This window comes from Saimiri boliviensis, chromosome 8, assembly GCF_048565385.1.
Source record: "Saimiri boliviensis isolate mSaiBol1 chromosome 8, mSaiBol1.pri, whole genome shotgun sequence".
Classification (NCBI taxonomy): Eukaryota; Metazoa; Chordata; class Mammalia; order Primates; family Cebidae; genus Saimiri; species Saimiri boliviensis.
This window is the reverse complement of record NC_133456.1, coordinates 115,108,358-115,133,195: the sequence shown is the minus strand read 5'-3', so window position 1 is coordinate 115,133,195 and position 24,838 is coordinate 115,108,358. Positions and strand designations below refer to the sequence as shown.

At 41.5% G+C, this 24,838-nt stretch overlaps 2 protein-coding genes and 1 pseudogene across 11 annotated transcripts in view; 2 read left to right on the top strand and 1 right to left on the bottom strand.

Moving 5' to 3' along the window:
* Positions 1-13,758, top strand: part of TASOR2 (transcription activation suppressor family member 2) — a 95,952-nt gene extending 82,194 nt beyond the window's left edge. For 5 of the 10 annotated variants that reach the window (XM_074405110.1, XM_074405112.1, XM_074405113.1 and 2 more), the window contains 4 exons: positions 141-294; positions 1,505-1,610; positions 4,158-4,339; positions 5,351-6,541. In XM_074405110.1, coding sequence (XP_074261211.1) covers positions 141-294; positions 1,505-1,610; positions 4,158-4,339; positions 5,351-5,469 — 561 coding nt within the window. In that variant the 3' untranslated portion in view covers positions 5,470-6,541. Of the gene's footprint in view, positions 1-140; positions 295-1,504; positions 1,611-4,157; positions 4,340-5,350; positions 6,542-6,565 lie in introns of those variants that run through there. The other 5 variants (XM_039478809.2, XM_074405114.1, XM_074405109.1 and 2 more) reach the window with 2 other exon arrangements.
* The window catches only part of GDI2 (GDP dissociation inhibitor 2), a 49,640-nt gene continuing 32,726 nt past the window's right edge, over positions 7,925-24,838 (bottom strand). The window contains exons 7-11 of the mRNA XM_003939047.4: positions 15,650-15,749; positions 11,196-11,367; positions 9,219-9,363; positions 8,972-9,026; positions 7,925-8,884 (exon numbers count right to left, since the gene is read on the bottom strand). Coding sequence (XP_003939096.1) covers positions 8,738-8,884; positions 8,972-9,026; positions 9,219-9,363; positions 11,196-11,367; positions 15,650-15,749 — 619 coding nt within the window. The 3' untranslated portion in view covers positions 7,925-8,737. The remainder of the gene's footprint in view (positions 8,885-8,971; positions 9,027-9,218; positions 9,364-11,195; positions 11,368-15,649; positions 15,750-24,838) is intronic.
* LOC141585463 (nuclear receptor-binding factor 2 pseudogene) lies at positions 17,795-20,949 on the top strand (annotated as a pseudogene).

Genomic DNA, 24,838 nt, shown 5'->3' with positions numbered 1-24,838 from the left:
ATGACCAGTCAGTAATCCAGGATAAAGTCTTTTCAGCTGCTCCTGAACCTTCAGTCTCTTGGATAGAAAAGCAAGGGAGTGTCTTAAGAAAACGTGCCCAGTGAGTCTCTTTTCAAAGGGGTCCTTTTCATGTCATGCAGATTCCTTCTTTGCTGAAGCTGAAGCATCTGCCCAGTGTTGTCTTTGCTGGAGTAGACGGCCCTGGAGATGTTCTCGATCACACCTACCAAGAGCTGTTTCGTGCAGGAGGCTTTGTGGTATCAGATGACAAGATATTAGAAGCCTTAACATTAGGTTGGTCTTTATTTTCTTTTCCCGTTTCTAGTCAAATCAACTTCTCACCTAGTGACCTAAAAACTGTTTCAACCAAAAGAAGTGAGCAACTCTAAAGAATATCAGTTATCCCCTATTGAGTGCATACTTTCTGTTCTCTGCTGTGCTGTTTTCATATAGTAATTCTCTTACAGTGGCGCTTTACCCTGTTTTCACTGATCGTCGTTACTACCACCCTTGCTTCTACGTTCCCTCCTCAGTAGTGGGGCTAAGTTCCTAGTCATAAAAATTCAGGATTTTATTATATTTAGTCCCTTCTCTTGCCAAGTCAGATCAGTTCCATATTAAATTTTGGGCTTAAAATCAATCATCTCCATTTCTGATGTCATGAACCATACCATCTTGATACCACAAAAATCTAAAAAATGGCTACTAAGTCATTTTATTTAATCATCTGCTTGAAAACTGGTAATTCACTTCTCTCAGGGCACTTTTATGTGTAAGGCCTACCTCAGCTCTGATCACATTATAAGCGATACCACTTAAAACAGCATGTACCTTAACCAGAGTGACTTCTGCACAAACTGGATTTTAAATATTTGTAGGCTCACGCCTGTAATCCCAACACTTTGGGAGGCTGAGGCAGGAGGATCCCTTGAGCTCAGGAGTTCAGGATCAGCCTGGGCAACATAGTGAGGCCTCGTTTCTACAAAAAATAGAAATACTAGTCAGATGTGGTGGTCTGTATCTGTAGTCCCAGATAAGAATGGAGGATTACTTGAGCCCAGGGGGTCAAGGCTGTAGTGAGCTGGGATTGTTCCACTCCAGCTTGGGTGACAGACCTGAAACAATGTCTTCCCCCCGCCTCCCGAAAAAAAATGTAGCTTCTGTATTTAGAACTTTGGCCTCTCATTTCTCTGCTGCAACTGGGCCTCCTGCTTCTCTTGTGTCACACAATTTGTACACAGAATTCCAGTTACTGGTGACCTTTCCACTGTGTTCATTTCTACCCAGTTATCTCCCTCCATAGTGTGAGCAGATGCGACTAGGTTGAGGGGCTTGTTGAGAGCGGGATGCTGCCCAACCACAGAAGGGACAGTGATGGTGTGCGCTCAACCACGGGTCTTTGTCTATTTTTTTCTTGTTTTACAAATGATCACTGGGCTTTGCATGAACCAAAAATACCCTACCTAAAATTGTCATCTCTTGCTAAGTTGATTCTGTTTTGTAGTTCAACTGAAGGAAATCATCAAAATCCTGGAAAAACTAAATGGAAATGGAAGATGGAAGTGGTTGCTTCACTACAGGGAAAGTAAAAAGCTAAAAGAGGATGAAAGGTAAGGACTTGCTGTGTGTACGGTTCTTCCTGCCCTGCTAGGGGAAAAGAGAAACACATGTTCCATGGGCTCTAGCGTAGTGCTGCACTGGAAATGGCCCTCATCAGTAAGGAGTGTGAGGGCTGCTGGCTCTGTATTCAGTGAAGGAAGCTAAGTGCTCTGACCATAACCAACAGCATGAGGCATGTACTTCTCTAGACTAACAAAAGTAAGGGAGTCAAACTCAGCAGTCACAAAATGTCCATATTGTTCTATTTAAGCCTTACTGCTACAAACGGAATAAATATTTATAAGTTACTATTTTAAGGAGAATGGAAAAACAATCTGTCCTTAATTCAATTGTACCCTAAAAGAGGAGGCTTATAAATAGCCCAGTTTCCTAAATCTAAAGCTTTAATTTGTAAAAGAAAAAAAATGTTTGATTTCTTGGCTGAAGAGAGCTGGGGCTGAGAGGTTCCTCCACATTCTCACTGGCAGGACCAATTGGAAAAGCAGACCTGACAAGCCCTCGTGAAATGAGGGTTTCAGGCACTGATAGGTGCTTTACATCTGTTATCTCACTCAGACTTCAGCCCCAGGAGGTGGATAGCACATCCTCACTTTCATGATGCAGAATTGAAACACAAAGTGGGTAACAAACATGACCAAGCCAAACAAATAGTAAGTTTTCAAGCTGGGTTTCAGTCCCAGAATGACAGAACCACTGCTACCTGCATATGACCTTTAAGAAAAGAAGCTCCTACGCACAGAATTTCAGAAAGGTTTTCTCTCGGAAGTAGAACTAACGAGAGAGAAAGAGCACAGGTTTCCTAGGCAGGAAAGGAGGTTGCAAAGACTTCAGCAGGTCAAGGGTATGACCAGTTCACAGAGGACTTCAGTAACTAGCACTGCAGGGGACAATGTCAACTTCTGTAGTAAGTAGAGAAGCACATTTAAGGCTCTGATGTGCCACAGCACACCTGTAACGTTAATAAGCATGAATTAACCTAGCACCTCCAGGGCTTTGGGTTAAGTCATATGTCACTTAAGGATAGGGATACAGCCTGAGAAATGTCATTAGGCAATTTTGTCTATGTGCAGACAGAGCGTACTTAACACAAACTTCCATGGTAGAGCCTACTCCTAGGCTGCAAACCTGTACGTCTAAATACTGTGGGCAGATTTAATGCAATGCTAAGTATTTGTATGTCTAAACACAGAAAAGGTACAGTAAAAACAGTATTACAATTTTATGAGACCACCATCTCATATGTGGCCTGTCATTGAAACAACATTACGTGGTGCGTGACCATACTCACTGCTGTTGGCACTGTAGTATGCTCTTGAAATTATACTGCTCTGGCATTATCATTATGTATTAATGAAAACTCTTCATATCCTTTGACCTTTTGTGGAATTTACCCAGAATGCTAGGTGGTTATCAGTAATTGCAAAAACCACCTCACTTCCATCTTTAGGAGGGAGATATGTGGACTACAGTTAAATATTGTAAAGTTTATACAAAATAGTGTCACCCAAACCTTACACAACCAATAGAAACATATAAAAAGTTTCTATTCATATAAATAAGGATAGCATAAAAGTTGGTATCACATAATTATGTTCAGTATGATGTCGATCATATAAAAAATGTATATAGGAAAAAGTGAAATTCATTAATCATGATGGTGATTATTACTAGGATTATGGGAGTGGGTGTGATTTGAGTTTTCTCCAACAAGCATAAGAATGTAAGCGATGAAGACTAGGAAGATGGAGTTAAGAGCAGAGACAGATGCTAAATATTTAAACGTACCAAGTTAACACATTCTCCTAGTGATAGGGTTTTCAGGGAGGCAAGAAACTAAGAAAATTCTGACTACTACCTAATTTTAATGAAGTTGGCGATTATCTGTCCACAAGGCATGAGGAAGCAGGGTTGCATTGCTCTGCGAGTACACAACGCAATAAGGCCCACTAGAAATTCATGAAAGGCTTTCCAAGCCACATGGCTTGATTAGTCATAGGTAGATGTGTGATGTCCCTCTTAGAATGAGGTCCATGTTTAAAATCCACATTTACAAAAGGAGTAGGTACAGTTGATGTTTTGATACAACCAAAGTGTGTCATGAAAAAACATCAGGCTGGGTGCAGTGGCTCAAGCCTGTAATCGCAACACTTTGGGAGGCTGAGGCGGGCGGATCATGAGGTCAGGAGTTTGAGACCAAACTGGCCAATGTGGTGAAACTCCGTCTCTACTAAAAATACAAAAATTATCTGGGCATGGTAGCATGTGACTGTAGTCCCAGCTACTTGGGAGGCTGAGGCAGAAATCATTTGAACCCCGGAGACGGAAGTTGCAGCAAGCCAAGATCATGCCACTGACTCCAGCCTGGGCAACACAGCAAGATTCCATCTTTAAAAAAGGGAGTGGGGTGGGGGGGGGGGGAAAGACCAACAAGAAAGGCAGAGGATCTCAAGTTTGAATGGTTAAACTGAAGGCAAGAAAAAGTCCTAAGAATAAAACAACTGAAAAGTAACATTTTAACATTCCTGTATGTCTTTCAGAGTGGATTCCACTGCACATAAAAAGAATATAATATTGAAGTCATTTCAGAGTGCAAATATCATTGAATTGCTTCATTATCACCACTGTGACTCTCGATCAACAACAAAAGCGGAAGTTCTGAAATGTTTGCTAAACCTGCAAATTCAGCATATCAATGCCAGGTTTGCCGTCTTCCTAACAGGTAATTCACAGGCTCATTTTACTCAGCTAATGCCAGAATTGGTCAGCTCTAGGGATGTCCATTTAGATACCTGATACTATCCATCAGATATCTAAATGGCTTGGCTTCCCATGGATACCAGAGTCACTCAACTCTGATGCTGAAGCCCTTATATAAAACGTAGTATTTTGCAGATAACTACACAATCCTCCTATATATGTAAATCAGCTCTAGATTACACTCAATACAGTATAGTTGTACCATATATATAGTTTTTTTTAATTAATAGCAGTGGCCCATGCCTGTAATCCCAGCCCTTTGGGAGGCCAAGGTGGGCAGATCACTTGAGGCCAGCTTGGTGAAACCCCATCTCTACTAAAAATACAAAAATTAGCCAGGCTTGGTGGTTCATGCCTGTAGTCCCAGCTACCTGGGAGGCTGAGGCAAGAGAATGGCTTGAACGTGAGGCAGAGGTTGCTTTTAAAAAATTTATGGGGCAGCCAGGCATGGTGGCTCACGTCTGTAATATTAGCACTTTGGGAGACTGAGGCAGGTGGATCACTGAGCTTAGGAATTCAAGGCTAGCCTGGGCAACTTAGCAAGCCTCCATCTCTACAAAAAATTTAAAAATTAGCAGGTGTGGTGACGTGTGCCTATAGTCCTAGCTACTCAGGGGGTTAAGGCAAAACGATTGCTTGAGCCTGGGCGGTAAAGGTGGAGGCTGCAGTGAGCCATCATCGCACCACTGCACTCTAGCCTGGGTGATAGAACAAGACCCTGTTTCAAAAAATTTAAAAATTTACATAAAGAACCACAGTCATTTTTCAGGGATTTTTTTTTTTTCAGTGCTTTCCCTACCACCCCCGATGGAGGCATCTATTCACAAAGCTTCAAATTTTTTCTTAGCTTGGAATCCAACACCTTTTCTCCCCCTACCCCCCACACTAGGGAGTTCCAGACTTTTTTTTTAAAAGGCTACGTACACGTACATTAATTATATTAACCAAATTTTTTTTTTTTTTTTTTTTGCAGACAAGCCTACCATCCCCAGAGAAATCTTTGAAAATAGTGGAATCCTTGTTACAGGTGTAAATAACTTTATAGAAAACATACAAAAAGTAGCAGCTCCATTTAGGAGTAGCTATTGGTAAGAACACTTTTTATGTAACTTTCCCATGTGAGTTGGAGTTGTTGATGGCAAATACTGACATTTGTGTCTAAGAGAAACAGTTGGGAAACTGTTTATATTTCATGCTATAAAGTATTTAGTGGTAGAATTGCTGTTTGGCATGAATAAGAATTCCTGAATTATCACCAAGTAACCAACCTACTTAAAGTCATCCATTTTATCTAAATGCTGTGCATTTTCACTCACTGTTAACTTGGATTGCCATAACATAACTGTAGAATACATAGGAGTTTCCCCCATTAGAGAGAGCATCTGGCTTATAAAATGTTTCTTGGTCATATTAAGAAGTTCTTACCAATTTTGTGTGTCTTCAGGTGACTCAACTATAGTCTACCTGGATATGGATGATGCCAACAAAAAATTACTATTTTCCTTTGGAAAACTTATGAAGACACATGTGAACAGTCTTATATTTGAAAAATCAGTGTTCTACAACTTGGAAAGTTTTCCTTTCTTTTTTTTTTTTCTTTTTTTTTTTTTTGGCTGAAATATGTGACATCACAGTGGCACTGTCATCTGTTAGCTTTGGGTTGCAGTGCTAGATATTCTTTTAAATTATTTTCATTTTAAACAAGATGCCTTCTAAGCTATTGAGCTTAATATTAAAAATACAAATTTTACAACATTTACTTAGTTGGAGCAAAAATAAGTCTATTTTAACAAATAGTTTTGTTTTTGCATGCTAATGTCAGAAAGGCGTATGACGCACATTATGGTCTTAACACTCTTATAAAAACTATCTTAAATGGTTTTATTTGCTATTATACAAACAACACTACATGAACTTAAGACATTTTTTCCTAAATGGTACAAATTTATAAACTATCAATTTTCACTTACGGTTTTTGTAAATACTACACTACAAAAATCAGCTTTGAGAAAGAAAGAATCATTTATTTATGATATTCAAATTTCTATAGTAAAAACTCAAAACCAAGCAAAAAAACATTTGTAAGATACATGGTATGTATTTGGAGCAAAGGGTTTTGTAACTAATTTGTTTCATTTTTTAAATAAAGACAACTAAAAATCTGTTTCCGCAATGATTTTTATAACAGAAATTGAGCTCATCTGGAGAGGAAACCACTACTTCTGTCTTTTGGGCCTGGCCTGTTGTGTTTCTGATGTTTTCCCTCCCAAGGTGAGGTACACTGAGCAAGTTAATGGCAATTTCACGTGGCCTTTACAGAGAAACTTTTCAGATGTCATTAAGTTGGTTTTTATTATTCCTACCTAAATAAAAGAGCTTTATTGGAGTTTTAATTGTTAATAAAACCCTAATTTTATTTTTTCCCCCAAGGACAAGAATCTAGTAAGGGGACTTCAACTATCCAGTACTACAGTGACTTGACAAGTAAGCTGTTACACACTTTCCAACACCTACCTTCCTGAAATACTCACTTTTCAAATTGGGCCTAATAATGCCACTTCCCCTTGCTGAAAAGCCTTCCAGCACCCACAAGGCTGTCTTTCTCAGTTACCACGCTGCCTTTTCTGTAACTATACTAACACTCAACCAAACCGTATCATGTGTTTCCCCAAACTGAGTACTCCCAGTAACTATCTTTGTCTCCACTGGCCTGGCACACAAGGTATTCAGTAAATATGTTAAATGAATAAGATTTTTTTTTTTCTTTTCACTTATTACTAACCTAGCTTGGGCCTTTGCCTGCATGGGAAGAGGAGAGAAAGGCTTGCTGGAACTTTAGATAATGGGATCATACAGATAAAGCAGTGGACACTGTTCAGTTGTCATTCCACGATGGTCCTGTTGGCATCTAGCGTGTGGATGCCAGGGGTGCTGCGACAGTCAACCCTACCCTACAATGCACAGACCGGCCCCTACAACAGAATAATCCACCCCAAAACAGCTGTGGGAAGTTGAGAAGCTGTAAGATAATCACTTCGGCAACTGAGTAACAATCTAAATCACCACCCTAGTTCCTCTAACACATCATCTACCTTAGTCTGTCTCCACGTAAGAGTCAGTCTTTATCTGTGGTAAACAACAGCACCTGCAGTGAGGCTCATCACTGTCCAGGGGAAAGGCCTTACGCAAACACCATCATTTCGATTACAGGAAAACTATTACAGTACGTATTCTACCTGACAGTTCACTTACGCCCTTACAATTGCTGCTATAAGCAAAATCACACACTGTAACCTGCATTTTTGTGCAGAAAAATGTTTTTCCTAAACCGAGATTTGCCGAGTCTAGTAATTGCACTGTGTCAAGAATAAAACTTGAGGTCTACTCACAGGGATGCCAGACGTCAGGACCGGCTGTAATCCATCCAGATGAGGAGACACCCACGCTCTCCGCTGCTCACCACCTTCTAACTGGCATTGACTCCAGTATTACTGAAGGAAGCATGGCAGCTGTGACCCTGGCAATCAGGACACATACAGGGCGCTGGTTTCCAGAATTTGGCTTTATTTTGCAGTACAGAAATCATTTGGAGCCATTTTGAGACAGAAGTAGAGGCTCTGTCAAGTCAATACTGCAGTGCAGCTTGGTCCACTGAAGCCACGCCTGAGAAAGATGCTCTACACTTCACCCACTTTATGTTTGCTTCCTCTCCCCTTTTCCCTCATCAGCTTTATTAGATTAAAACACCACATACGGGCTTTCTCCACATGACTCCCTATGTCTGGAGTTTGGTTAGAATGTTATGCCCACATAAACCAAATTTGTGGCTATGCTATTTGGACCCTGCCATGACACTTGACATAATACAAAATATAACGTCATAGGGAAAACTTCTGGATGCCATCCCAAACCATGGAATATTCAATTTAGAATCTCCTGAATGTCAAGAGGACAGATGGCACACAACCTGTATGGATCCGGCTCTTGAGCAGAAGCACATAACTGCAAAGGCTACACTGATTAAAGATACAAATACTGTCTCAGTATCAGTATCCCAATGTTTAAAAACTGTTGCATTGGTATCCCAGTGTTTAAAACTGATCCTCCACTGGGAAAAAAAAAAGCCAGTTTGCTTAAATTGAACAGAATATGGTAACTGCCAATTCTGAATAGCCACTCCATGAAAACAAGTTAATACATAATATTAGAAAGGTGAAGGGGAGGAATATTTACTGGCACAGCGCTCTTCATTCTCTCTATTTTGATTACAAAAGCAGGCCTTACAATACTGATTTCATATCATATGCATTATTTGCCACATTGTAAATCTGTCCTAATTAGATAATAACATGTACTGCTGTTAGTCTTCCCCATAGATGTCGTTTTTCTTGCGCTTCATTTCCTCAAAGTCAAACTCTGATCCTGTCATCCTCTTATAGATGTTTTTAATGTCATCACATGTTGTCTCGAAATGAGTGGTAGCATCGTATGTGCGGGAAATAAAGATCTGAAAACAAAAATTACAAAGACTTAAGACTATGGAGGGATACCTTCCAGTGAACCTGCCCGTATCCTCTCACACCTCCACACTCACCTGGCTTTCTGTTCCCAAGTCTTTCGGTACCAGGAGGTCACTGATGCTAATAAATCTGGAAGGAGAGAGAACTGAATCAGGTGAGCTGGTTCCACGCCTAACCCTGGCTCTGCCTGAAATTCTGAGGCACAGATGACCCACAGAGCAGCCAACGGCTACCTGCCTTGCCCTCACATTCCTCCCACCATGGAGCCATAGTCAAAGGCCTCAGTTTGCATCCTGGCAGATAGAAAAGAATACAACTCACTTCTGTTCAATTGGTTCCAGGAGCTCCAAAGCTGGTCTGATTTCCTTCTCGGGCTCCTTGGTTTCCACAGTGGTACTAACTATGGCGATGTACTTCCCTTGTGCTGCCACATTGTGTGCAGAGGAGATCATGCAGACATAGATATCTAGAAACAAACACCACCAGCTCACTGCCTCAAGTGTGTCCATCTGGGACCCAGCACACTCAGGTGTCAGCCATATGTCAGTGTGAATTACAATGACTTAATAGGCAAGATCTTCTACACTTAAAGTTCTAAATGATCAGAGAGTTGTAAAATACACAAATAGTTAACAATACGCATTTCTTTACTAGAGATTAAGAATTTGGGCCGGGCACGGTGGCTCAAGCCTGTAATCCCAGCACTTTGGGAGGCCGAGGCGGGTGGATCACGAGGTCGAGAGATCGAGACCAACCTGGTCAACATGGTGAAACCCCGTCTCTACTAAAAATACAAAAAAAAATTAGCTGGGCATGGTGGCGCGTGCCTGTAATCCCAGCTACTCAGGAGGCTGAGGCAGGAGAATTGCCTGAACCCAGGAGGCGGAGGTTGCGGTGAGCCGAGATCGCACCATTGCACTCCAGCCTGGGTAACAAGAGCGAAACTCCGTCTCAAAAAAAAAAAAAAAAGAATTTATGTGGTAGCGAACTGCTCAACTTTGGAATGAGATCTCCTAACAGCTCTGTCATACCTAACTCAAAAAGCTGCCAAACCATATTAACTATTCTGGGATTTTTCTTCCATTCTGGACCATTTGGAAAGGTTCTGAATGGCTAAGAAAGGACGTATTTAATACTGATGTCCTCTTTTAATTACTAAAGTAATGTAAAATTGCAGAATACACATAAACCGCTTCTGAGTTGGCATTAGAATTCTCAATTAGACTTGGTCTGTATACTACTCATCCAAGTAACTGTAGTGTCCAGTCTAGAAAATCATTTGGATAGGAGAACATTTAAGGGCAAAAAAAAACTATTACGGGACTTCCTTTATTCTTTTTACACTTGCAAGGACCCAGGAAATGCTTGGGAACCTTTGGAAGATTAAGTCCAGTCCCTTTGTTCTATAGATAATCTATCGTGATTGGTTTCTGTGTGTGTGTGTGTGTGGTTTTTGAACAGTCTGGCTCTGTCACCCAGGCTGCAGGCAGGCGCAATCACAACTTACAGTAATCTCAAGTTCCTGGGCTCAAATGATCCTCCCACCTCAGCCTCCCGAGTAGCTAGGACTACAGGCATGTACAACCATTCCTACCCTGAATTTTTTTTTTTTGGTAGAGATGAGCTCTACCTATGTTTCCCAGGCTGATATTGAAACCCTGGCCTCCAGCAATCCTCCTGCCTTGGCCTCCTATGATTTCTTATGTGGGAAAAAAATAATATAGATCTTACCTGTCTCATAAAACCTGATTACCCTTTTTAAGCTGAAGTTTAGATAAATAAAAAAGATTTGGGGCTTCTAGTTGAAAGGAAGATGGAAACATCCAGGGGTTACAAACAAGTGGCTAAGACAGATAAATTAGAACTTGCAATTTTAGAGCCTTGTCCTGAAAGGTAGACTCTGCTGGGATCAAATGTAAGTACTAAGTTTACAAATAAGCACACAGAAGCAGCTATATCATTAGCTCAAGAATATACTGGGGTCTGTTAACTATTAAGCATAAACCTCTATAAGCACTTACTGTTAGTCAGAGCTGGGAGCCTCAGGGTTCACCTAGCCCAGTCTGTTCATTCTACAGGTGATGGACACAAGTCTAGGGCTGGCTCTGAGTGGAACCTGTCCCTGTCAACGCAATGCTGCAGGACCAGGAAGCGGTACAAGGATGACATTTTCCCCCTCATATGTAAACCAAAGTCTGTTCACTAATAGAGCATACACAGTTAGGAATTTGGAATAAAACACAAAGCAAGTAGTATCTTTTAAAATTCTACGAACATCTGCTGGTCTTCAAACCTCACCTGACTTTCGATTGACTTGGTTCTGTGGAATAATGATCTGGCAGGAGTTGGCATCATTGGTGTTCTTGATGGGGTGGCTGAGGATGCAAATAACTCTGATAACCTGGCCCACTTTTTCTACTCGATCTTTTACGTAGCTAGGGTCACAGATGAGCTGCTTACAGCGAGCAATCTGTAACAAAGCATTTAAGAAGACACTGAAGCTGACACAGATACATGGAAACATCCCACGTTCATGGTTTTGAAGATTTAGTATTGTTAAGATATCAAAAACCATCCTATGGTTCTTATTGGTTCCCAAGGGATTGCATTCTGGAACAACAAAAGCAATCTTAAAAGAACAGCAGTAAAGCTGGAGGATTCACTCACTAAAAATCTACAGTGATCAATTCAGTGTACCGGCATAATGACGAACATGTGGACCAAGCCCAGAAATAAACCCTCGCCTCCACGGTACAATGACTTTTGACAAAGTTGTGAAGACTACTTTGAGAGGAAAAACAGTCATTTCAACAAATCGTTCTAGGAAAACTATCCACATGCAAAAGAATGAAGTTGGACCTCTACCTAACACCACCCACAAAAACTAACTCAAAATGGAAGAAAGACCTAAATGTAGTATCTAAAACTATAAAACTCTTAGAAGAAAACAGTGCAAAACTTTCATGACACTGGAGTTAGCGGTGATTCCTTAGATCTAAAACCAAAGACACAGGCAACAAAAGAAAAACAAATTTGAGGCCGGGCGCAGTGGCTCACGCCTGTAATCCCAGCACTTTGGGAGGCCGAGGCGGATGGATCACGAGGTCAAGAGATCGAGACCATCCTGGTCAACATGGTGAAACCCCGTCTCTACTAAAAATACAAAAAATTAGCTGGGCGTGGTGGCGCGTGCCTGTAATCCCAGCTACTCAGGAGGCTGAGGCAGGAGAATTGCCTGAGCCCAGGAGGCGGAGGATGCAGTGAGCCGAGATCATGGCATTGCAATCCAGCCTGGGTAACAAGAGCAAAACTCCATCTCAAAAAAAAAAAAAATTTCATGAAACAGGATTTCATGAAAATTTAAAAATCTTGTACATAGGCATTATGGCATGTGCCTGTAATCCCAGCTACTTGGGAGGTTGAAGCAGGAGAATTGCTTGAGTCCAAGTAAGTCCAGTTTAGGCAACATAGCAAGACACCGTCTCTTTAAAAAAAAATTGTGCATCAGAAGACACTAATCAAGAATTCAGGCAACTCACAGAATGAGAAAAAGTATCTGCAAATTATCTATCTCATAAAGGATATAACACAATGTATCAAGAACTCCTAAAACACAACAACAAAAAACCCAGATTCAAAAATGATCAAAGGGCCAGGTGCAGTGGCTCACGCCAGTAATCCCAGCACTTTGGTAGGTCAAGGTGAGCAGATCACCTAGGTCAGAAGTTCGAGACCAGCCTGACCAACATGGAAAAACCCTGCCTCTACTAAAAATACAAAAAGTAGCCAGGTGAGATGGTGGGCACCTGTAGCCCCAGCTACTTGGGAGGCTGAGACAGGACCTGGGAGGTGGAGGTAGCAGTGAGCCACGATCACACCACTACACCCCAGCCTGGGCAACGAGTGAAACTCTGTCTCCAAAAAAAAAAAAGGTGGTAAATTTGATGTGTACTTTATTACAATAAAAATTGGAGGGAAAAAGACTATCAGTGTCTGCAATGTTTTCAATAGTGTATTAATGTAATTTTTACCTTGAATATAATCTGTTATCTTCATAGTCTAACAAATATAAAAAGTTGAGGTAACTATTGAAGTGTGACTGTTAAAACTAGCTTTGCCAATAATCCCTACATATTTTCGCCTTCAACAGATACATGAACTGTAAATCCTATTAAAATACTAGGAAAACTGTGTTGCACAGTATTCAGAAGTACAAGTTTTAGAGTTGGGCAGCTCAGGGTTCAAATCCTGGCTCTACCTAACCTCAGAAGATTGTTGTTAATACCAAAATTCTTCCATGTCTAACCTCTTGAATGCAAGGACATTTTTGCTTATTTGCGGTGGCAGATACCATGAAAATTATGCATGGACTCTTTTTCCAGCTATCGTTAGTGTTAGCACATTTTATGTGTGATCCAAGACAATTCTTCCAGTGTGGCCCCCTGGGAAGCCAAAAGGACACTAGTGAACTAAATGAAATGGTGTAAAAAAGTCTGTCATTATATGTGCATGTCCTGACAAAAAGTAAATGCTCAATAAATGTATTCTAAATAGACCAAAATCCTTACCACCTTAAGGCTATGCTTTCTAAGAAAACCATTAATTGCAAAATAAATGTATTAAAGCCTTTTCATATCAAAGCCCTGAGGCTTCAGAAACACAAAGAATGAAACAAAAGAATAATATAGAATAAAAATAACTTTAAGAAGTCAGATTAAAACATTTATCCCTGGCCGGGCACAGTGGCTCACGCCTATAATACCAGAACTTCAGGAGGCCCAGGAGGGTAGATCATGAGGTCAAGAGATCGAAACCATCCTGCCCAACATGGTGAAACCCCGTCTCTACTAAAAATACAAAAGTAAGCTGGGCATGATGGCAGGCGCCTATAGCCCCAGCTACTTGCGAGGCTGAGGCAGGAGAATCACTTGAACACGGGAGGTAGAGGTTGCAGTGAGGCGAGTTCACGCCACTGCATTCCAACTCTGTCTCAAAAAAAAAAAAACAAACCATTTATCTCTATCTCCTAAACAACTATTATGCTGAAAGCACAGGCAGTGTTACTGTCCCTGATAAAGATCTCCCAGCATGGGGATGGAAGATAGTGATACTGATGATCCCAACCCCACAAAGGTGGCTGGGTAGTTTGTTGGACCCAGATGGTAAACAGTGCTATTTGTACTGATATGCCTGAGAATTAAGTTAGCATTAACAAAACCTAGTAGTAAACATGTCAAACAAAATATGGTTTCTTTTGTGCTTTGTAACTTCATTTAAAGTAGATGAGACACTAGGACGGAGACAAGATGAAAGGGGGTTATAAAGAAGCTGCCTAAAATACATGTTCCAAAGATGCAATTAAGTAACATTTTAGAAGGCCTGGCACAGTGGCTCAAGCCTGTAATCCCAACACTTCGGGAGGCTGAGTTGGGTGGATCACTTGAGGCCAGGAGTTTGAGACTAGCAAGACTAGCCTGGCCAAAATGGCAAAACCCCGACTCTACTAAAAAATACAAAATTGGCTGGGCGTGGTGGTATGCACCTGTAATCCTAGCTACTTTGGAAGCTGAGACAGGAGAATCACTTGAACCTGGGAGGTGGAGGTTGCAGGGAGCTGAGATCACACCACTGCACTGCAGCCTGGGTGACAGAGCAAAACCCTGTTTCAAATAAATAAATAATTAAGTAACATTTTAGCAGATAAAACACACAAACCCAACATCACCCAGCACAGGAATTTACAACCTCAGGTGTATCACGACTGAAGGCTGTGAGTGAAGAACACCTTGGTTCCAATTCTACCTCAGCCGTTCACTGAATTATGTGCCCTTGTAGATGTTTCTGAATTTAAGCCTCCAAGTATAACCTGGACGTAATGCCTGCCTCTTAAGACATTGTAAGGAATAAGTGAGATTTAAAATGTGATTCACAAGTTATTAACCAGGCTTTCTTTTGCCCTAGGTCAGTCCTGTATTTTCTCTCTCTTACTCATTGTCCGCTTAACACCAGCTACCAAACTCTGATTTCAAACTTTCATTTCCAGTGACATCTAATCAACTGAAAATGCCCCCCAGGAGGTTTCTACATTTCCATACAGCTTAATATTAAAACGATAAAGCTGAGATTTGTAGGATTCCAGGGACAGACAGTAAAGCAGTACACTTGGAGCGCATCCTCTACTCCAGGAACTGCTGCAGATAGTAATGGTGTCAAATGGCAGAAGAATTCATTCAGATGGCAATAAAGGGAAATGGATCTTTTATTTCCTCGTAATTTTTTTTTCAGCAGCATCCACATCACCCAAGAGGTTTCAAGAAAATACAGAGCCTTCTCAGACCTACTGAATCAGAACATCCACTAGAAGCAGATTAACAATGCTTTATATGTAATTCAAACTTGAGAAATGCTGCTCAAAACTCCACACCCGTGTAGGTGGCCAGCAAGTACAGATCAATTTAAATAAAAATTTGGGAGACAGGCACACCCCACTCTATAAACACAGAATACTTACCATTTAAAGCTTACCCATAATGCATATTTTAATATTAAAATAACAACTGACAACAAAAAAGTTATGTTTTTTAAAAGAGCACAGCATCTGTAACTAGTCCTTAGTCACGATAAACACCAACTTCCCCTACAGAAATCAGACATCAGTGTCCACACCAAAATAAGTATTTACAATACACAATTTTCTTCACCAGATCAGTTTTTGGTTTTTTTTTTTTTTTTTCATTTTAAAAGCTACTTACTTCTCCTTCAGATTTTACACCAATTACTTTTCCATTCTGCACAATGATTTCTTCAATGGGTTTATTCAGCATATAGGTACCTCCATAAATAGCACTTAGCCTGAAAAATTTTTAAAATCCCAATTAATAATATATAATCGTTTCAACTACTCAAGTCCTTAGATCTTCCTTAGATCTTCATGAGTTATACGCAATATACATTTATTTGTTCAATTTCCTTCTAGAAAGATGTCAGCTTAAAAATGATTAAAGCATGAAAACAGTCAAAAACACAAATTGATATCTCAGTCACAGCTATAAACACCAAGTCAGCAAACACGTCGAGTTGGTGTTTATAACAGTGACTGAGTAATAAAAGGAGGCACTTGTCTTTCAAGCTGCCCACTTGGCCCTCTTCTAAGTGTACTTTCTCTCCTTCCTTTCATTTCTACTGTAGAGCTTTTTAATAAACGTTCACTCCTGCTCTAAAACTTGCCCAGGTCATTCCTTCTGCCTTATACCCCTTGGCCATTCTTTTTTCTGAGGAGAAAAGAACTGAGGTTGCCGCAGACCCATACGGATGCATCTCGGTGTGATAATATATTCTGGTGCCTGTGACTCGGATACCTTCCACCAGTAACACACTTTGGTGCCACGTGACTCAGATACATTCCCAAGTGGTAAGTCTCCTCTACGCCTCATCTTCTTTCGCTGGAGGCGTTCAACCCCCATACGCAGTTTGCTTCCCCCCTTTCACTCTCCAGCTTGCTAAGCAACCACCAGAACAGTTCCTCTCGGCCACAGCGGCTCTGCCTCCACAATTTATTCGTCAGCTCACCCTGATGGATGGCTCACGGGGTTGGGAGAGACCTTGGGGACACTAATGGCCCTCCTGGACAGGAGGCTCACAAGGTGCTGAGGCCAAAGCCTAAAGCCATGCAATATCTGGGGTTTTCTCTGCTTCTTCAACTAAAATCAGCTCTTTCCCAAAACCCCACACTCTATTCTCCTGTTTTTCATGTGTGTGTTCTGAAATGGCCTTGGGCAGGTGCGGGACTATCTGCACCAGAGGCAAGTCTGCCCTTTCTCTAGATTCACTTCAAAAAAAAAAAAAAAAAAGAAAAAAGCTCTGACCAGTAATGGCTATATTGTTCTAGTCCTCTGGCATATAGGTAAAACTATGGACTTAAAAACACTATAACACTGTAAGGACTGGAGACAGTGGTTCACGTCTAATGCCACCACTTTGGGAGGCCGAGGCCAGCAGATGGCTTGAGCCCAGGAGTTTAAGACCAGTCTGAGCAACACAGTGAAATCCTGTTTCTACAAAGATACAAAAATTAACCAGGCATGGTGGCACTCATCTGTAGTTGCACCTACCTGGAATGCTGAAGTGGCAGTAACACATGAGCATGAGAGGTCGAGGTTGCAGTAAGCTGTGATCACGCCACTGCACTCCAGCCCGGGTGACAAAGTAAAATGCTGTCTCAAAAAAAAGGTGGTAATAAAGGGGGAAAAAAAGGAAGCACTGGAGAATGACTTAAAGTGGCAAAAACTAAAGACTGAAGAGACTCTTGAAGGGAACCAACTGGGTGAGATCTTTCTGTGTTTTCTATGGTTTCCCCTCAGGGAACGACTTCCCTAGTGCTGGCAACATGGCGCAGCTGGAACAGAAGCAGAGCGCCTGCAGTCTTACTGATCTGAGATGTGACAGAATTTGGGGGGCCAAAGGAGATGAAAATTTCACAGAGAGGGAATCTCAAAAGAAGGAACCAACAAATCAATGATAAAATCTCTTCAAATCCTTAACTACCTCCGAAAGTGCTAACACAGGAGGGAGAAGCCAAGGAATCCACCAAAAAAGAAACAGCTGAAAGGCTCAAAGAGGTTAGCAGAGATTATAAAGAATGAACAGAAGAAAAAACGTGTTTGAAGTTTAAAATTGCCATGTTCAAAGGAGCTTAGTTACTCCAGAGGAGTCATGTTTAGGAATCAGCAACAGGCCGCATGCACATGCCACATCATGGCGCCGTGCGTGGCCACAGTGGAGACACAGGTGGCTGGCCAGAGGCAAGGTTGTTGCTCCCTCTGCACCCACGGCTGGCTCTTTAAGTGCAGAGAGGAGCTGCAGTCTCCACAGCTGCATCAAGTTCCCTGGCACAACCGCTCCCCTTCCTAAGGCTGCTGCTTACCCCCAGGTCTGTGTAATTAATGGACCCCTCAACCTGGCTCATCAACAGAGCAGACAGTTTATTAGCTGCAGGCAACTATGAAGAGGCTATTTCTTTCTTCTTTTTTTTTTAAAGACGGGGTTTCACCATGTTGGTCAGGCTGGTCTTGAACTCCCAACCTCAGGCGATCCGCCCGCCTTGGCCTCCAAAGTGCTTGGATTACAGGCGTGAGCCACCACACCCGGCCAAAGAGGTTATTTCTTTTCACAAAAAGACTGCAGCCTATCTTTCTGAAGCCATGAGGCTGACACACTCTGAGCTGGCTCATCTTTCAATGGAATTGCAAAGGGATAGAAACATGAAACTGCTCCTCCTCATCCGAGAGAGATGGAAAAGGGCCCACCGTGAAGAAAGATTGAGAGCCCAGCAGAACACAGACAAGGATGTACCTGCCCATCTTCGGGCATCTCACAAACCCTCTGCTGAGGATGCTGAGGATGCAGGGGCCAGCTTTCTCAGAAGTACAGCCCTTCCACAGAGAAACGCCTGCCTAAGATTCAGGGGATCTTCAACAGGGATCCAGACACACTACTATTTTTACTTCAGCAAAAGAGTGAGCCAACACATTTGAAGAGGCATGTGGAATTTCTTCTAGCTGAGAATGAAAGATTAAGGAAAGAAAATAAACAACTAAAGGCTGAAAAGGGCAGACTTCTAAAAGGTCCAATTTTTGTAGAGTTACGGAGCTTGCCGCCACATTCAGAAACTCTACAGCCTCTTCAGCCTGGCAGAAGTTTTCAACAAATACCAGGAAAGCAAAGGACATTCCAATCCCCAACTTTCCTCCCTTGGATTTTCCATCTCCAGAACTTCCCTTATGTAGCTTTCTGAGGATATTCTGAAAGGATTTATAAATAAATAAAACAGAAGGTCACAGAAGAGGGGAAAAGAGTAACAGTTAATTAGTGCAGTAACAGTTAATCCAGCAAAAAAAATGAAAAGGGAAAACCACATAGAAGGATAATCCTGGAAATGCTTCATCGTCTGGCGTACTTGGGAGAAGAGGCATTGCCAAGGCTTGGGAAACAAGTCACTGTGAAATGTGTCACATATTATCTGATTCACTGACTTGAGCTACTGATTCTGACTTGGCAGACACTAAATTCATGGAGGTTCAGTTTCTCCAGATAAAAACCAAATGGTTACATGAAATAATTTTTTCAAGCAACAATTACTTTTCTTAAGGGTTAAAATGCATAAAAGTTGGGCCAGATGCAGCAGCTGACGCCTTTAATCCCAGCATCTTGGGATCACCTGAGGTCAGGAGTTCAAGACCAGCCTGGCCAACATGGCGAAACCCTGTCTCTATAGAAAACATAAAAATTAGCTGGGCATGATGGCAGATGCCTGCAATCCCAGCTACTTGGGAGGCTGAGGTGAGAGAATCACTTGAACCCAGGAGGCAGAAGTTGCAGTGAGCCAAGATCATGCCATTGCACTCCAGTCTGGGTGACAGAGTGAGACTCCATCTCAAAACAGACACTTCTCAAAAGAAGGCATTTATGCGGCCAACAAACATATGAACAAAAGCTCATCTCTGGTCATTAGAAATGCAAATCAAAACCACAAAACCATGTGAGAAACCATCTCATGCCAGTTAGAATGACAATCATTAAAAAGCCAGTAAACAACAGATGCTGGAGAGGATGTGGAGAAATAGGAACGCTTTTACACTGTTGGTGGGAGTGCAAATTAGTTCAACCATTGTGGAAGACAGTGTGGCGATTCCTCAAGGATTGAGAACCAAAAATACCATTTGACCCAGCAATCCCATTACTGGGTATATACACAAAGGACTATAAATCATTCTACTAAAAAGACACATGTACCCATATGTTTACTGCAGCACTGTTCACAATAGCAAAGACTTGGAATCAACCGAAATGCCCATCAATGATAGACTGGATAAAGAAAATGTAGCACATATACACCATGGAATACTATGCAGCCATAAAAAAGAATGAGTTCATGTCCTTTGCAGACATGGATGAAGCTGGAAACCATCATTTTCAGCAAACTAACACAGGAACAGAAAACCAAACACCACATGTTCTCACTCCCAAGTGGGAGCCGAACAATGAGAACACATAGACACAGGGAGGGGAACACCATACACCAGGGCCTGTTGAGGGGTGAGAGGCTAGGAGAGGGAGAGCATTAGGAAAAATACCTAACATAGATGATGGGTTGATAGGTGCAGCAAACCACCATGACACATGTGTACCTATGTAACAAGCCTGCACACTCTGCACATGTACCCCAGAACTTAAACTATAATTTTTTTAAAAAAGTATAAATGTATGTTATGTGTAATCTATAATGCTATAAATGATAATGTAAAATCTAAATAATATGGTGGCCCGAGGGGTTGCCTTGTATTTGACACGTGCTTTCTATCATGCATTAATTATACGCATTTTGTTAAAATAAGGTATGTAATATACACACCCTTCTAGATATAACTGTGTGTACCAACCTTTGCACTACTCATAACCTCAAGGTCATCAGGAGAAATATTTAAATTTCTGTTTTATGAAGAAACCAAATTATTAGTTATGCTTTTTTAAACAAATTACCAGTTTACATAATTAATCAGGGTGCACTGTAAGTTCTAACTTTGTTTATTGTAAAATGCATCATTTAAAAATACCAATATCCTTTGTTTTTAATGATACATGAGTGGAAATAATGCTAGTCAGCAGTATTTGACTGTAAGAAATCAATAAAGTAATTGTGTTTAAAAAAAAATCAGCAAACAAAAGGAAAAACTAAGAAAGAACCACTTTAACAAGGTGTAAAATACAGTCTTCACAAATGCAAGGTGAACAGCAATAATTGAACTGCCTACTCAAACCAAAACAAACTTCCAAGGAAGAATCCAGCAACTCAACAATCTATCGATCCATGTGTCCAGTATACAATCCAAAATTACTAGATGTGGGAAGAAACACAAAACTGTAATCCAAAGAAAACATAAACAAAACAATAGAAGCAGATGCCCAAATGTTAAAATATGCAGGAGTTTAAAAGCAGCTATTATAAATATGTTCAATGATATTATTATGTGTTCAAAAATATGATCAAAGCCGGGCACGGTGGCTCAAGCCTGTAATCCCAGCACTTTGGGAGGCCGAGGCAGGTGGATCACGAGGTCAAGAGATCAAGACCACCCTGGTCAACATGGTGAAACCCTGTCTCTACTAAAAATACAAAAAATTCGCTGGGCATGGTGGCGCGTGCCTGTAATCCCAGCTACTCAGGAGGCTGAGGCAGGAGAATTGCCTGAACCCAGGAGGCGGAGGTTGCGGTGAGCCGAGATTATGCCATTGCACTCCAGCCTGGATAACAAGAGCGAAACTCCATCTCAAAAAAAAAAAAAAAAATATATATATATGATCAAGAACAAATATCCTTGTTCAAAGATACATATTCAAGGATAAATATGTTGTTATAAATGTACTCAAAACAGTCAAGTAAATAGAGAATATCACAAAAATGAAAACTATAGGCTAGGCCTGGTGGCTCACACCTATAATCCCAGCACTTTGGGAGGCCAAGGCAGGCCAGGAGATCGAGACCAGGAGATCACGAGGGCAGGAAATTAAGACCATCCTGGTCCACATAGTGAAAGCCCATCTCTACTAAAAATACAAAAATTAGCCAGGAGTGGTGGTATGCACCTGTAGTCCCAGCTACTCGGGAGGCTGAGGCAGGAGAAGCACTTGAACCCGAAAGGTGGAGGTTGCAGTGAGCTGAGATCGCACCACTGCACTCCAGCCTGAGCAACAGAGCGAGACTTTGTTGAAAAGAAAGGAAAGAGAAAAGGAAAGAAAACAAAACTACTATAAAAAATAGAAACTCTAGATCCTAAAGACAGTATAAAAAAATTAAAAATCACTGAACAAGATTAACAGCCTATTGAAAATAGCAGAAAAGGTCAGTGAACTTGAAGCCACGTAAACAGGCATTACAGGCATTATCCAGAATGAAGCACAGAGTAGGGGGAAAAAAGTTTGTAGTTTTTTTTTTTTTTGGTAAGAGACAGGGTCCTGCTCTGTCACCCAGACTGAAGTGCAGTGGTATAATCATGGCTCACTGCAGCCTCAACCTCCCAGGTTCAAGGGATCCTCCCCCGTCAGCCTCCTGAAGAGCTGAGACTACTGGCATGCATCACCACCCAGCTAATTTTCTGGATTTTTCTTTTATTTTTTTTAAAGACAGAGTCTCACTTTGTCACCCAGGCTGGAGTGCAGTGGCGTGATCTCAGCTCACTATAACCTCCACCTCCAAGGTTCAAGCAATTCTCCTGCCTCAGCCTCCTGAGTAGCTGGGATTATAGGTGTGCGCGCCACCACACCACATCAATTTTTTTTTTTTTTAGTAGAGACGGGGTTTCACCACATTGGTCAGGCTGGTCTCAATCTCCTGACCTTGTGATCTGCCCACCTCGAACTCCCAACATGTGGGGATTACAGGCGTGAGCCACTGCACCAGGCACTTTTTTGTATTTTTTGTATTTTTCTAGAGATGGGGTCTGGCTAAGTTGCCCAGGCTGGTCTCAAACCCCTGGGCTCAAGTGATCCACCCACCTCACCATCCCAAAGTGCTGGAATTACAGGCATGAGCCACCATGCTCACTTAAGCCCAGAAGTTCGACACCAGCCTGGGCAACATGGTGAGACCCCATCTCTATAAAAATACCTAAGTTAGGTTTTCTGACACATGTCTGTAGTCCCTGCTACTCAACAGGCTGAGGTGGGAAGATACCTTTAGCACAGGAGGCAGAGGGGGCAATGAGTCAAGATCACAGAACTGCACTCCGGCCTGGGTGACAGAGCGAGACCCTGTCTCACACACACACACAAAAACCCACACAGAAAAAAAAAAAAAAAATCTCTCAGACCAAACTATAAAGAAACTTAATCTGACAAAACTGTCTACCAAAAAAAACAAAAAAAAACCCACTATAGAAAACTTTTTTTTTTTTTTTTTTTTTTTTTGAGACGGAGTTTCACTTTTGTTACCCAGGCTGGAGTGCAATGGCGTGATCTCGGCTCACCGCATCCTCCGCCTCCTGGGCTCAGGCAATTCTCCTGCCTCAGCCTCCTGAGTAGCTGGGATTACAGGCACGTGCCACCATGCCCAGCTAATTTTTTGTATTTTTAGTAGAGACGGGGTTTCACCATGTTGACCAGGATGGTCTTGATCTCTTGACCTCGTGATCCACCCACCTCGGCCTCCCAAAGTGCTGGGATTACAGGCTTGAGCCACCGCGCCCGGCCTTAGAAAACATATTTAATAGTAAAACATTTACTAGATTCCCCATGAGACGGGGACAAAGCAAGGGTCCATTCTCATCACTGCAACATTATCAGGAAGTCCTAACCAGTGCAATAAAGTTGGGGGTAGGGGGGAGACACATAAAAGTTCCAAGAGAAGAATCTCTTTATTCACAGATGACATGACTGTGTAGGAAGAAAAATCTAAGAAATATATAAAACCAGAAAAAATAATAAGTAAACTAGTAAAATTTAAGTACAAGGTCAACATACAAATATGAAGTATTTCTGTAAGCTAGCAGCAAACAATTTCAACATAAAATTAAAAAAATTTCATTAACAGCAGCATCAATACAGAGATTTGAACAAAAAATGCAATAGACCTCTACAATGAAAGCTACAAAGCACTGCTGAGAAGAAAACCTAATTACATAGATAACAATCATATTCCTGGATTGGCAAACAACATAATTAAAACGATCATTTTCTCCAAACTGATCTACAGATTCAACTCAATACCAAAATCCCAGCAAGCATTTTTTTCTAGAAACTAACAACTTGATTTTAAAAACGTATATGGAAATTCAAAGGACCTAGAACAGCCAAAAGAAATTCTGAAGAAAAAGTTGGAGAAAGTGTATCACCTACTTCAAGACTTAATATAAAACTGTAATTACCCAGACAGTGTAGTACTGGCATAAGAAATACAAATCACTGAAACAAAACTGAGTCCCAAAACAAAACATAGCCAATGATCCCCACAAAGGCACCAAGACCACCTAGAAAAGGAAGTCCTTCCAACAAATGCAGCTAGTACAACTAAATAACGGTACATAGAAAAAAGAATAAACCGGCCAGGCGCGGTGGCTCACGCCTGTAATCCCAGCACTTTGGGAGGCCGAGGCGGGTGGATCACAAGGTCAAGAGATCGCGACCATCCCGGTCAACATGGTGAAACCTCGTCTCTACTAAAAATACAAAAAATTAGCTGGGCATGGTGGCGCATGCCTGTAATCCCAGCTACTCAGGAGGCTGAGGCAGGAGAATTGCCTGAACCCAGGAGGTTGCGGTGAGCCGAGATCGCGCCATTGCACTCCAGCCTGGGTAACAAGAGCGAAATTCCGTCTCAAAAAAAAAAGAAAAAACTTCAAGTGAACCTCAAGTCCTACCTCATCCCACACACCAACACTACTTCAAGATGAATCAAATTTAAATGCACAGGTAAAACTGTAAAACTTCTTAAAAAAAACACATAGGAGAATATTTCTGTGTCCTTGGGGGAAAGTAAAGATTTCTTAAATAGTACCCAAATGGCTATAAACATTAAAAAAAAATTTTTTTTTTAAATATACTGAACATGATCAAAATGTAACACTTCCAGGCCAGGTGCTATGGCTCACACCTGTAAACCCAGCACTCTGGGAGGCCAAGGCAGGTGGATCACTTGAGGTCAGGAGTTCAAGACCAGCCTGGCCAACATGGTGAAACCCAATCTCAAAATGCAAAAATTAGCCAGGTGTGGTAGAACATAAATGTAGTCCCAGCTACTCAGGAGGCTGAGGCACAAAAATTGCTTGAACCTGGGAAGCAGAGGTTGCAGTGAGCCAAGATCACACCAATGCACTCCACCCTAGGTGACAGAAAAAATTGTCTCAAAAAAAAAAAAGTTACCACGTCTGCTTATCGAAAGACCAGCCATA